Source organism: Nicrophorus vespilloides, unplaced genomic scaffold (genome assembly GCF_001412225.1).
Source record: "Nicrophorus vespilloides isolate i.1.1-1 unplaced genomic scaffold, Nicve_v1.0, whole genome shotgun sequence".
NCBI classification, from domain to species: Eukaryota; Metazoa; Arthropoda; class Insecta; order Coleoptera; family Silphidae; genus Nicrophorus; species Nicrophorus vespilloides.
Window position 1 is genome coordinate 181,115 of NW_017096134.1, and position 15,349 is coordinate 196,463.

Genomic DNA, 15,349 nt, shown 5'->3' on the forward strand with positions numbered 1-15,349 from the left:
CATAATTATGTATGGTTTTAATTACATGTTGTTATTAGTGCTGTGTTTTAATTAAACGAATTAATCAATAATTTGAAATGAAATTGACTTTTTGTAAATATTAATTGGAAATAATTATTGATTTGTAATTAAAAACGAAACAGTTGGTGAGACAAGTATAACAACTTAAAATAATTGAAATCACTATATTTAGTTCCTTGCCTTTATTATTTCAAAAAGAGTTTTTAACGGAAAATCTATATTTTACTAAATAATTTGACTATACTAAATATAAATATTAAAAAAAAATCTATTGTCTGAATTGATGTATGTTGAAATTTGATTAGAAATAAGTTGAGTAATAGGTGTTTTTTTTCTTTATCGAATTTGCTTAATAATTCATTAAATAATTCATAGTAGTTTTCGATTCTATCGGTATATAAAAATATTTTTTTTTGTTTGTCGTGAGACACACACGAAATTTAGTATCACGAAAGTGAAAGGTGGTTAATTAAAAAAAACTGTCATTCATATGGGTGGGTGTCATAATGTGTGTGTGTTTGTTCTTCGTTTCTCGCACACGGACATCTAACAAGAACAACAAACACATTTTTTTGTACGCTTTCGCGCAACGATTATTATATAAAATCGCGTCGTAATTGAGATAAATGGGCGATCTCTCACACGGCAGGTATTCCACATGTGGTCATATGGGTGTTTGTTTGCTCGGCCGAAGACATCTCGCTTTCTAACGCGCCCGTACACGTAACCAACCAACCAACCTGAGAGAAAGAGGATAGATACAATTGGCGTTATATAATCTAGAACAATCGTCCGAATACAGCAGCGAAAGAAAGAGAGAGAATTATGCATAATCCGAGCATATGCATGGTTGTAATTAATATGCATGGGTAGTCCTCGATGGAAACTATCCCACATCGGAGATGAGCGATTGTTGGGCAATGGGAACCGGCTTTGCAATTTTTTTTTTCAGAAGCTGCTATCATCTCGTAAATGTATGTTATTTTGTTGTTTGCTCTGGATTTTTTATTATTTCGTGAACGTTCGGAGGAGATTCTTGACAAATCGGTTATTGTACTTTCCCAGCACAACCTAGTTCCAAACGTGGACTTATGCAATCCGTTTTCAAAACGATTTTCTTGCTTTGACGTGGAAAACCGATCTACATCTGCTTTTTTATACGTATCAGGAAATTGAGGCAACAGAAAACAACTCCAAAACAAACAAAAATATATACAGATACCAACATGACTGTCATTAAGTTTACAATTTATGATGAAATTAGTTACACTTTTCCTATAAACATCCATAAATAATTGAAAAATTTAAATTTTGAATTTTTATACAAAAACATTTCAGATTTTAAACTCAACTTAATTGTAATTAAATAATCAACTAATTAGGATCAATTCAAAAATTGTACATTTTTTCATACAAATTACACAAAATATCTTAAATTTAAATTTAGCATTCAACTTTTTCTATATATTAATAATATTGTTATTAAGAATTGAAAGAAAACATTAATAATTTTTAGAAAGTTTCAATACGAATGAGTTTAATAAATATCCCATTAAACTTCTTTTTTTCTTTCTATTATATAACATGATTAATTTTTGATTTATTTGATGTTATTTTAATGGTCACTGGAAAGCAAATCAAACGAGGTAATTGTTCTATAATTATCTCATCTTAGAAATTATTGGAACTATTCATAATTATATAAAAAATTGATTATTTTTATAAGAAAATAATGTGAGATTTCTATGATTTTGTAATTAATGAATTGTCGTGTCCCAAGTATAGAATTCCGGACACAGTGGAATATTGTCTGGTTTTGGAGTCTCAGTTGTTAGGAATTTAATGTAATTCGTTTGGTTTTACATAACTTTATTCGTTACTTGGTTCATCTGAAACTATGCTCATAATATTAAGATTATTATGTTTATTTGATTAAGGTTTTACTGAGACTCTATCATTCTTTGAAGGTTTTACTGAGACTAATTCTAAATACTTATTCTACTTACAAAGGGACAAAATCCTATGCATTTGTTTATATGAAAAGATGATCAATTACGATTGTACGTGTAATGATCATTATGGCTTTATAATAAGGACTTGAATTTGGAGTAAAGGTATAGGAGTATCGATGTCAATGTTTACTCTTGATCTCCTTTGCTTATATTAAAGTGTATCGAACTGGGATCACTGTAGAGATTTCATTATGCTGATGAATATGTTTATATAATAATGCGACTAAGAGATGCCGTGAGTGTCGTGGAGTTCGTTAATACACTATATTAATAATAACAATAATGGTTGGACACAACAGAATTATGGTTTTGGATATTTCGTGTTAAGATATTTTAGACTTTCGTAAGGTGAACGCTCTACAAGACAGTCGAATTATGCAATGCAAAGTGTGAACATTTCGTAATGTAAACATCGAAATGCTTTATAAATCTGCACGAATTTTGATTTTTTTTCTTAAAATTGTTCCACTTTTATTATATAAAACTATCAATAGTTTATTAACAGACTGACTTTAAGCATAAAAAAATATATATAATTTTGATAAAATTTGTGAAATAATTTAATGAAATTTAAGCTGATTTTAATAATTTTATAAAAACTTTAATTTTTCTGAAAATTTTACAATTTCTATGCAGATTTATCACATTTTATTATGAATTAATACTAATTATTTTGCTAAAATAGTTTATGATACATTAAAATTTAAGTAATAATAATAATATAAAAATTGCATTTTCTTTAGTAAAATATTATATATAACAAATTTCTGCTATAGTTTCAAATAATTGTTCAAGAAATTTTCTTTTTAAGAAAATTAATTTTCATAATTTATCAATTTGAACTAATTAATCCAAGTGTTTCAAGCAATTTATTATACATCTCTTACAACAGATATAGAAATATTTGATGCAGGTGTTCATAAAAAAATAGATAAATAAATCTTGACTGTTGCCTCTGCAATTTCCAACTCCAATTGTGGAACGAGTCTTAAGTATTCTCTTCTATACGTTACCAAAACGGTTCAGCCATAATGAGTTTCTTGTATATACACATATGCAAAGAACTAAAACTAATTACGAGAAATCAGAATGTCGTGCATAAAATATTCTGCAATAAAGCCAATACATATGTGGAGCAAAGATTTTGCGGCGTTCCAGGAAATAAATGGTGACGGAAATTACATAATTTACTGAAGAAAGAACTACCAGGTTCGTTGTAGTGCAAGAAAGAAAGAAAGAAAAAGTGAGGGAAAAAAATATTGCAATATACATATAATAATAATAACGGTTGGAATCCAGTTTGCCGTGAGGCTGATTAAGAACGGGAGTGAAAAATGAATTTGCAACAAAGTGAGTGAGGCCGACCGACCGATCATGTTATGGAAACTTATATAGCGAGTAGAAATTCTCCACGTTTAATCGAGACGTTTTCTATCTATTTAAAGACTGCGACTGTTTCTATTGCGGAATTCCAAATTCGCGTCTGAATTATTTATAAAAGCGACAATGAAAAAGTAAAACGGATTTAGAAAATACAACAAAAAAAAATTATATACGACTTTCAATTCTGTAGATTCGATCGGGTCTCGTCTGTATAATTTTTGTTTTTTGGACAGTTTCACCTGTCTACAACGTTAGTAATGCTAATATGTGACATTTCAGTGCTCACCAAAGCTATGATTATAAAAAAAAAATGTATATATACTTATAGTTTATGGAGGAAATTTATTCGGCTTTCTTTTACATAACGCAGCGTAATAAGAAATTATTCATAAAGTGAGAATTTATTCACCAAAGTGTTTCTCAATGTTTATTTATAAGAAAATGTAATTATTAGTTTCAATAATTTATTCGTAAAGTGTGAACTATATTTCCCTATTTTCTAAACTAATTACAAAAAATATATGTAACACAGATTATTGTAATATTATTATTTTATTGAAACAAATATTCAATATTGAAGTAAATTTTGAATATTTGATTGGAAATAATTTAAGAAATTTGTCTAAATTCTGTAGTTAGTATGTTTCGTTTTCGTTACATAATGACCACTAAATTAGTATATTTTCTAAAAGTTACAATATAACTATTTTTAGTTAAAGAAAAGAAGATATGATTCATACTTGATAGTGAGTATAAATTGTGCTACGTAATTCTTGCATTCCAAATACAAGATATCTCTTTTTTACCATCGCGAATTCGGAAACCTTGTAGGTGTTTTCAAGTTTATTAAACCTAACTTGATGGTGAATCATGCTTCGAATATTTAATGAAGAATAAAGTGAAGTAAACATGTTTTGTGAAAAATAGAATCGTAAAATTCTGCAACTTTTTAAATATTAATAAACATAAATTGTTAATAAATTTAATATTTTAAAGTAATGGAAAAATGACAAGTTTTAACTTAAAAACAATGATTTTTTTCTTCAAAAGTTATAGGTGATTATGAAAATTTAAATCAAACTTAAATAACTATGAAATAAAAAATGAATAATTTATAATTTTGACGTAATGAAAGTGAGAAAATGCAAATAAATACACATTTTGATTTGTAAACGCTCAATTTCTTATGGATTTAAGTTTTCACACTGCAAATACAAAAGTTAAAAATTCGTTAATTAAAATTTTAAATTGAAAATTTCTAACATACTTTCTTGAAATTTATGCAAATTTATTAATTTTAGTATAACAATTTAAACCGAATAATGAAATTTGAAGCAAATTATTTATTTTTCCGTATATTTCTCAAAAATTTCATGACATTATTTTATACATTTTATGAAATTTTGTCTAAAATGTAAGCGGGAAACCTAACTTTTTGTTAAATATATTAATATTTCTTATATATGGATATATTTTACTGATTTTAAAATGTAAAAAATATAAGATTTTAAATATAAAAATTTACAGTTAAATCAATAAAATATATCCATGTTATATGTTATTTTATTTAGAGTAATTTTCCTTTTGCACTAAATACTAAATTTTTATCTAAAATTTCAGCGGAAAAACCATATTTTTTGTTAAAATTATTGATATTTCTTGTGGCTTCTTGTTGTTGTTTTAATTAACAGTTAAAGCAATGTAAATCTTGTATTTTATTACATCCTAAAAGCAGTAAAAGATATCCATTTTATATGTTACTTTAATTGGAACAATTTTCCTTTTGCAAGTAATTAAATACTAAATTTTGTCTAAATTTCAGTAGAAAAACTTAACTTTATTGATATTTCTTGTAGCTTCTTGTTGTTGTTTTAATTTAAAGTTAAAGCAATATAAATCTTGTATTTTATTACATTCTAAAAGCAGTAAAAGATATCCATTTTATATGTTTTAATTGTATAAATTTTCCTTTTGCAAGTAATAAAATACTAAATTTTGTCTAAAATTTCAGCGAAAAAACATTACTTTTTGTTAAATATATTGATATTTCTTGTAGCTTCTTTTTGTTGTTTTAATTTAAAGTTAAAGCAATGTAAATCTTGTATTTTATTACATTCTAAAAGCAGTAAAAGATATCCATTTTATATGTTATTTTAATTGTATTAATTTTACTTTTGCAAGTAATAAAATACTAAATTTTGTCTAAAATTTCAGCGAAAAAAACCTTACTTTTTGTTAAATATATTGATATTTCTTGTAGCTTCTTTTTGTTGTTTTAATTTAAAGTTAAAGCAATGTAAATCTTGTATTTTATTACATTCTAAAAGTAGTAAAATATATCCATGTTATATGTAAGTATAATTGGAGTAATTTTCCTTTTGCAAGTAATTAAATACTGTATCAATTGTTAATTACCCTTCACGGTTCAGCCGCAATCGTTAGTCGACATAATTCTGTTAACAACGTCGACCATATCCTAACGACAATGATAATAATACCGAGCTAACAGTAAATAATTAGAAGAGTCCAATCATTTCTTCGCAGCAAATTGGCCGAAGCGATGACAAAACGCTAAAACGATGGATGGTTGACGCCGTTTCTACCGAAACCGCACTCGGCTATCAGCAACGGGTTTGATAACCTCTCCACGATTCAGATAAACCTCAAAGCAATAGGATAAAAAAAAAGAAATAGAAATAGAATAATACATGTGCAGCGCGAATTTTGCAGGAAATACTGAGAAAATTCGCGTCGCACTTTCTTCTGGACAAGTTACCATGGCAGGAATCGGTAACTTTCACCTCTCTTTCGTACCCTTTCTAAATAATTGTCTTCACTACTGCAACCAACCACATTTATCCGAGTCAGAGCAGATTGAAAACTGGATTCCCTTGAGCCGGATTTACTTTATTGCATCTTACATAATTGACTTAGCATAATAACAAACGCGGTTAGAAGCTTATGAACCTTTCATTTTCGGTTTAATTAATAACCACACACACACACAAAAAGTAAAGAAACTGGTTCATCTCTGATAAAGATTGATGATACCTTCACCTGCATTTTCACCGGTTACGTGTTTCTTTTTTCTTTCGATGCTTTCGAAACGTCTGCAGCTTTCCCAAAAAAAAATTATACATTGTTATGTTATCCATTCGCGAATTGCACTCTCGTTTAACTGTAAAGACTTTTATTCCATCTTCTGCTTCCTTTCCGAGTTTATATTATTCCGCTTCGAGAGTTCTTGAACCCGTGACCACTCTTAATTTCTGCAAATACTCAACGCTTAATGACCAATCGCGCTCGACTTTACGACTTTCTTATTAAAACCCCATTTACATTCAAACTGTACACTCTACAACTAACGTTTCCAAAGCACTAAAATATATTGTTTTTTCTTTCTTTATTCGATAATTCTTAATAAAGTTCGCATGGTTCAATTTTCGTTTAATTAAGAAGAAAATATCATACACACACACAGCAGGACGTCAAATTCCCATAGCACAGTTTCGATACTTGCACATATTAATAGATGAAAAGATCAAAAGAAAAAACAATAAATAATTAAGAAACACTCGTCTTCTTTTTCTGCAAACGTAACGGCATTTCGTCTTTCATAAACTCATCTTATTTACTTAATCCAGAAACGACAGATGGCTTTATAAATTACTTTTAAGAAATACCTCGCATAGTGCGGTTTTGATCAGAGCAATTTTCAATACAAACTAAATTTAATTGTTTTTTATCATCAATAAAGTTTTAAAGTGCTTAATTCATCTTGTTTACTTAATCCAAAAACAAAAGATGGAATAATAAATTATATTTAAGCAATACCTCGCACAGTGCGGTTTCGATCACTTCAATTTGCAGAACAAACTAAATTTAATTAATTTCGGTCATCTATAAAGTTTTAAAGTCTTCGATTAGTCCGATGCAAACTTAACGATATTTCGACTCTCTAAAACTCATCTTATTTACTTAATACAGAAAAGACAGATGACATTATAAATTATATTTTAGCAATATCTCGTTTAGTGCGGTTTCGATCAGTGCCAATTTAATATCAAACTAAATTTAATCGTTTTTGTCATCTATAACGTTTTGAAAGTCCTCGATTAGTCTGGTACAAACTTAACTTAACTTAAGAATATACTTAATCCAGAAATGACAGATGGCATTATTAATTATATTATAGGAATTTTATTGTTTTTGTCACCTATGAAGTTTAAAAGTCCTCAATTAGTCCGGTTTCACACAATAACAGATAAACCGTACTATACGAGGTATTTCTGTATTATATTACCAAATCTACTACATCTCAATTTACCATTACTTTTTATGTATTAAGATTTTGCAACGAATTCGACTAATTAGAAAGATGATGATAATTTAAATAATTAACGATTATTTATTTTTTAATTCATATATCGTGTTGTTCTTGATAGTTATTTTTTATTTATATTTATGCTCATGTTATAAAACGTGCCGTCTAAAACTCTTAACCTTTCAACGGAGAAAAGAACTCGGCGCTTCGATGCAAAATATGACTACGTAAGGTGCATCTCACAGCGTGATTATATAAGGATACAAGTACGTAATCATTACATATAAAACGGGTATGTGTAAAGCGCAGGGTGAGCCAATGTTGTAAACTATCGTTAAGACAATTATTCAATACTTAATTATCGGTTATTTCTAATGGAAATTACATAATTTTTAATGGGAATCGTATTTATTTTTTATAAGAAAATTACATGATTAATGCATTTTTTTAAAATTATAATCACTAAATTTGTTACGGATAAAAAAACTAAAGTTTTGGTTGAAAAATGAAAGAGATTACAGAAAAGCACTAATTAAATATAATTGAGGAAGTATTTGAAGGAAGCAGTAATAACTTGTTTTTTTGTTGCTTTAAATCTACTAGGAAATAGTTTAAGAATTCAAAAAAATTAAACATTTCAATCTATTGAATCTTTAAGTTTTAATTATAATAAATGGATTTATTTAAATTTTCAATTTCGTCCTTGCAAATTAATTAGAAGTTAACCAAAATTAGTAATTAAGGATTTGAAAGAAATAATAATGACTTTAATTGCTTTAAATCTACTTGCAAATAGCTTAAGAATATGGAAAATCTTCTCAAATATTTTCTTAAAATTGTCAATTTTTTCCTTAAAAATTAATTAGAAATCAGTCAGAAATTGAGAAATATTTTCAAGAAACATTAATAACTTGTTTTTTTTTTGAGTATACTTGGAAATAGTTTAGGAATACTAAAAAATAAACATTTAAAATCATTTCAAATATTTTATAACAAATGGAAATTTTCTTCAGATATTTAAAAAAAAATTATAAATTTTGTCCTTGTAAAATTTTCTTAATTTCTTAAAAGTATCAATTTCATACTTATAAATTAATCAAAATGATTAATAAAACCTGTATAAAAATGAAATTGCAAAGAATAAAGATGATTGTAATATTTTATGCAGCTGTTGTTTATTCATGGTTCATTAATAAGTAAATCATTAATTATAAGCAAGCAACGATATTCTTGAAGAAATAAAATATGTTAGAAAGTTACTAGATAATAAACGTCATTTGTGGAATAAAAAAAACTGCGAATCTAATAGCGTTATTGTGATTGTGTTTTCCTTCGGTTCTTTGTTAGTTCCATGCACAATGGTCACTCAATGACAACTTGTCCAATTATAAAATGCGAAAGCATCCTTAATTGCCAATTGAATTAACCCACTTCACTTTAACACTATTAATTGTGTATTGTACACATTTTTTTTATACACATTACTGGAAAAAAAAATAAAGAAGCTGTAAAGGTCAGTCCACATTTATTGCATAAACAAGTGTATTTCCTGAATAGTTAGTGAGCTTATTATGTAAATAATTGCAAATGCATTGAAAACGTAATAAATCGGATATAGAAATTATCAAAACGTTTTGTGCAACATTTCTCATCACTACGCAAAATTAAGTTGTGTTGTTTATTAGATGGGTCGAGAAATGACAGCTGTCATCTTGCGTACATCTCGTGAAAATGACAGCTGTCATCTTGCTTAAATTTCGTTAAAATGACAGCTGTCATCTTGCTTAAATTTCGTTAAAATGACAGCTGTCACCTTACGTCAAAGCGAGGAATTCATGAAATACTCTTAGATTTTATATATTAATTTTAAAAATTTTGCAATGAAGGAAATAACTATTGATTATTTAATTACCAATCTTTATAATGTTCATTCATTAATTTTTTTACATTTTTTTACTTGCACAATTTTAGATATAAAAACTTTTAATATTTGAAGAAAAAAAAAGTTTTGGGAAAACCTAAATCGATAAGTGTTTCTATTTTGATTAACAGTTATAAATTGGAAATTTTAATTAGTAAAATAAGTGAGTTTAAATATTATTTCTCTACATGTTACTAGTTAAATTTAACAAAAAAAAATACGTTAATTGTTTATGAAACTGAATTTGCGTGTAGTTGATTCAAGTTTTATACAGATACAAAGAGGGACAACTACTTTCATGGGTAGTAAAACAGAATTCGAAAGCATAAAGAATTTTCTACAATAAATAAAAACATAAAAAAAAAACTTGGAACAACGTAAGTACTAATTTCTACACTTGAAAACTAGTTATAAACGCAGACCAATATTATTTTCTTTTCGTATAAAACAGAATTTCACGTTTCGAGGCCAATCCACGCTTCTTTTGCATGTGGTGTGGCCCCCGGGCCACGATCGTAACAGTTACCAAAAAAATATATATATACATACATACTATATACGTATATATCGAAGACTTCCTCCACATCGACTCGGTAAGACAATAACGGTTTTTCTATTCGCACAGACACACTTTTTCTCTTCCAATCCTTTCCCGATTGACCCAAATCTCATCGAAACTTTTTGAAATACTTTAATCTCGACAAACAAATATCCGAAGAAGTGAGAAGGAAATAAAAAAAACAAGTGAGGTCTATGTGAGCCACGGAACGAGCACAAAACCGCGCCCACATCTGCCTGTTAAACACGGCGTGTTAACAAGAACTCGCCTTTTGCTTTGAATAATCTTTCTCTTCGTAATTAGTTTGCACTCTGAAATGCATCGATCGAGAAAACGCAATTAACCGAAAGTAATTTCAGTTTTACCCAAGTCAACTTCAATTCCATTTAAATCGAGTGTCGCAATTTTCGCATTTCTCAGCTTAATTCATTGAACGCAACTTTGATTGAAGACTTCTACTTGTCACTTCTCAAGTATTGCGTTTATTAAAAAAATATGAAATACTACATACAGTTGTTCTAGTCTGAAGTATAATATGTACTACAATTACTTGTATTCAAATTTTAAGAAATTTTTGAAACTCGAACAAAAATTCGAAAGTCGAACAAGGAAATACATGATCCCTCATTATTCAAATTAAAGAAATAGACAAAAATTCAAATAAAAATCAAATAGTAATGTCCATGATTGACAATTCAAATCGCAACTTTGATTAAAAGCTTCTACATGTCCCTTGTCAAGTATCGCGTTTATTAAAACATTGTGAAATACTACTTGCAGTTGTTCAAGTATGAAGTATAACATGTACTACAATTAATTGTATTCAAATTTTAAGAAATTTTTTAAACTCGAACAAAAATTCGAAAGTCGAACAAGGAAAAACGTGATCCCTCATTATTCAAATTAAAGAAATAGACAAAAATTCAAAGAAAACTCAAGTAGTAATGTCAATGAATGACAATTCAAATCGCAACTTTGATTAAAGGCTTCTATATGTCACTTGTCAAGTATCGCGTTTATTCTAACAATACAAAAAACTAATTGTAGTTGTGCTAGTGTGAAGTAAAGATATGTAATTACATATGCAACCGAGTTTGTTATACATACTACAATTGTATACAAAATTTTAATATATTTTTTTTGAAACTCGAACAAAAATTCGAAAGTCGAAATTAAAAATAGACAAAAAATTCAAAGAAAAATCAAGTAGTAATGTCAATGAATGATAATTCAGTTTCTATAATAACCAATATATCAATAGCTTTAAATTCAAATGTTTTGTTAACAATTACTTGGGTTGTTATCAATACTAAGTATTAGTCCATTCACGTTTTATCCTTAAGATACGTTGCTTAACTTTGAAAAGAAATAATTTAGTATTTTCACATACTGTACCAAAGGATGTCAATTTCCATAAAAACTTATCTACCAAAACATGATATTCATCCAGTATCAGTTTCCATAACAACCGATATATCAAAACAACATAGGATCAACATGAAATGTTATATCTCATCCAGTATCAGTTTCCATACCAACCAAATATGATATAACAAAAACGACATCTGACTAATTTGTATTATTATATAAGTTGTCATGGAGATAAGTACCGGAAACAATTCTGGTTATATACTCTAATTTACAAGCAGGGTCGTTATATGAACGTTCTATCCGCACTGGATTCTTCGTACGAAAACTGCGAATTAATCTGTACCATCTGAGACCAGTTCCTACCGTTTTCTTCGTTTGGTCAACGACCGGAAACGGTGTTTATCCTCGGTGCAGTATTTATTTTTTTTATACCGCCATCACATCTGCTCCACTCTCCACCATCCATCCAGAGAAAATGATGGTAGAATGAAGATGATGCATCGAAAGAAATCGAAATCTGAGCGTTTGCTTTATCTATTCAAGACCGCACATAACCGACACGAGGAAATTGGTTGCGGTAAATTAAACTGCAAATCGTCGCTCATGAATTATTTACTTCTGTATATACCGAACCGAATAAAACTGAGAGTCCGCAGATGATGCACACAGAAAACCAATTCAGACGAAATTTAAAAAAAGTATTCCAATAGAAATCTGTACTGGACCAATTACATAAATTTGATTAATACTCAAGGACAACCGGATTTAGAAAATCCGGATTCTTTGTTTTTGGGTTTGTTTAAGCCTGCGGTGATCTCTATTTTGTTGTTTTCCGCAATTTTCTTTCTTCTGCTTATGGCCAGAAGCTATAGGAATCGTGTCTGGAAGTGTGAGCATGCAGATTATGGTGTAAGTCGAGCGGAATGTGGGCAGAATTGGTTGCATTATACATTAGTAAAAGTTTCCTGCATAGTTTCGAGGTGTGACCAAGGACGGTCGCAATAAACAAATCGAGCAAACCAGAACTGGATTACGACGTTCGCGACTCGCCTGAACTCATTCCGAAACGAAGAGAAAAATCTTGAACAAAAAATCGAAGTCCAACGCAATTTTAGCAGCTTCAATTTATTGACCGACAAACTGTGAATTTAATTGACATTTAAATGTCACTCCTCAGTGACGACTATGATCTGTTCATTGTGGTTTCAAACCACTAAAAAAAAAAATAGAAAATAGCAACAAAACATAATTTGACATATAAACATTATCAAAGATTTGTCCACTATTTTGTAACCATAGTACAATTTTCTCTCATAATACTTGTTATTAGTTACTTGCCAAATGCAATATAATCCAAGTTAAAGGCATGTAAAAGTAATTTAACCTAATTCTATTGACAGGTGTCAATGTAGAAAATTCATAAAAATAGATCAGATTTAGTCATGTAAGTTGGATAAAGTAGATTATAACCTAATATAATTGACAGCTGTCAAATTAGTCAATTTTTTATTGGATCAATCAAAATATAATTGTTGATGTTGTAAAACTATTGAAGATGTTTGCGTTTCTTCTTTAATTTGATTGCGTTACGATATTATGTTGTATAACGATGCATTCGCTTCGGAATTGAAACCACAATAAGTTGTTTCTTCTTTTTTTAATGGAATACCGATGAATGCTGGAATAGAATGGCAATGGATCCGAAATGGCAAAGAGTAAGGTAAAAACAGTATTTTTTAATAAATTAACTTTTCTTCAACGACGTACGCAGTCTGCATAATTTATTCCGGCTTCGATGTTTCGCGAGAGGAGATCCTGCGCGAAGAGAGAAGTTATACAACCTCGTGACATTTGGAAATGCCGATTCTTTAGAAGGCTGCTGCTGCCTGCCAATGCTGCTCATCACTTATATAATAATTGTATAGATAAATTATTCATCCTACAAAGTTTATCTGTTTCTATCTTATATATGTAAAAGGTCTTCTTCTCCAATGCAATCTGACGCTTCGCATTTTGTCATCTTCGGTTTCAATTCGTTACCGGAATCGAAGTTTGGATTATTTTCATTTGACTCGAAAACACACTTTCTCTAATACACCCGATGATTTATGATGATGATTGCATCATCGCATTGCTTATCTCACAGACTAAAAAAAATCCGATAATTTGGAAATATTTTGCATAATTTAAATAATAACGTAAGGAAAGTGACAAATATTTAATAATTGATAATTTAATAACAAAAAATATTGAATTTATTATTATTTTTTTACATTCTATTATCAATAATTGTCTTATGTAAAAACTTAAGAATTTGTTAAATTTAATTATTTTTAAATGACATATTTGTGTAATTATTAAAACTTTGTTGAAATTACTCAAATTTTTAATTAAATATTTTAATCATTTGTTAGAACTATTAATTATAATTTTATTGTAATAATTATATAAAATTTATTATTTCTATTAAGGTAATTCATGTTTTATTACATTAATTAATAAAATTTATTATTTTCGAATTTCTATATCGAAAGCAATTGAGATTTTGTAATTGAAAGCGGATAAAATAAAATCAATTTAAGAAAAGGACATTTGCGCAATTGCATCAAGGCTGCAAGGAAGGAAATCAATTTCTTGAGACATATTTTGAAGGTAAGTAACGCGAATAAAGTGCAGATTTAATTCATTTTATATTGAGAATTTGTTGATATTTTTTTACAATTTATTGATGAATTTTCAAATTTAAATGAAATATTGTACAAAAGGAAATCTATTTTTCAGATGTATTTTGAAAAAGATAAGTAAAATAAATAATTGATATTTTTGAATTGGAATTTTTTAGACTTTATTATGAAATTTTTGTATTAATTAATTGAATTTATATAAAAAAAAATCTTTACATTTTATAGGTATGAATTCAAACTCAATCAAATCATATTTTCGAGTTTTATTAAGAAAGTTAAGTAAGTCAAATTGTTGAAATTTAATAGATATGATTTCGCAAAGAATAAATGTCTGTTTGGAAGTATGTGTGAAGTATTAATATTGTAATTTATTGTCATACCTTGAATGGAAGCGATGAGGAGGAGGACCGCAGTCAGAAGAAAGATATTCCTAGGCTGCAGCATGTCCCTCATGTGTGTGGAACTGAAAAAGCGCTGAACTACGAACTAACAAAAAAAATCCATCCACTGAAGAGTATTTCTTAAAATCCCAATCAGAAATATGGTAAGATCACTCCATCACTGTTAACACGATATCCAAGATGCTCGAATGCAAAATACGGCACTGGGTTTTATTAAATTAAATGTAATAATTTTCTTATTTTTTTTTATTGTTTTAAACCCAAATTGTTGTAAACCGCTCACTGAAAATCGTTCCTTCTCTTCGTCCGTCTTTCTTTCTCTATATGTATTTTAGTACTGATTTATTTTTTTTTCGATTCGACCGTCTTGACGGACGTTGAAAGGTAGACTGGGACTAACTAACTGTGTTGTTGTTGTTCACCTGCCGCAAGAACTTCTTTTGCGCTGGCCAAGATATAGAAAGCGGAATGCCTCAGCATTAGCTTATGCCATTCGTCGCTGCCGCAATTCGATTGCCACCAACCAGTTAACTAACTCTTTCGAATCCACGACAAATCGCCTATTTTACATTTTATTCCATTCCATCGCATTCTTTCGCTTTATTCATAGAGGAATGTGTAATATTAATTCTCTTCCGTTTTCAAACACTTCCACTTAACACACTTTTTTTTT

General features: G+C 28.6%; 1 protein-coding gene across 1 annotated transcript in view; it reads right to left on the minus strand.

The window, feature by feature from the left end:
- The window catches only part of LOC108569731, a 58,999-nt gene extending 43,958 nt beyond the window's left edge, over window positions 1-15,041 (minus strand). Inside the window, exon 1 of the mRNA XM_017931394.1 lies at window positions 14,656-15,041. Coding sequence (XP_017786883.1) covers window positions 14,656-14,728 — 73 coding nt within the window. The 5' untranslated portion in view covers window positions 14,729-15,041. The remainder of the gene's footprint in view (window positions 1-14,655) is intronic.
- Window positions 15,042-15,349: the final 308 nt, after the last annotated feature.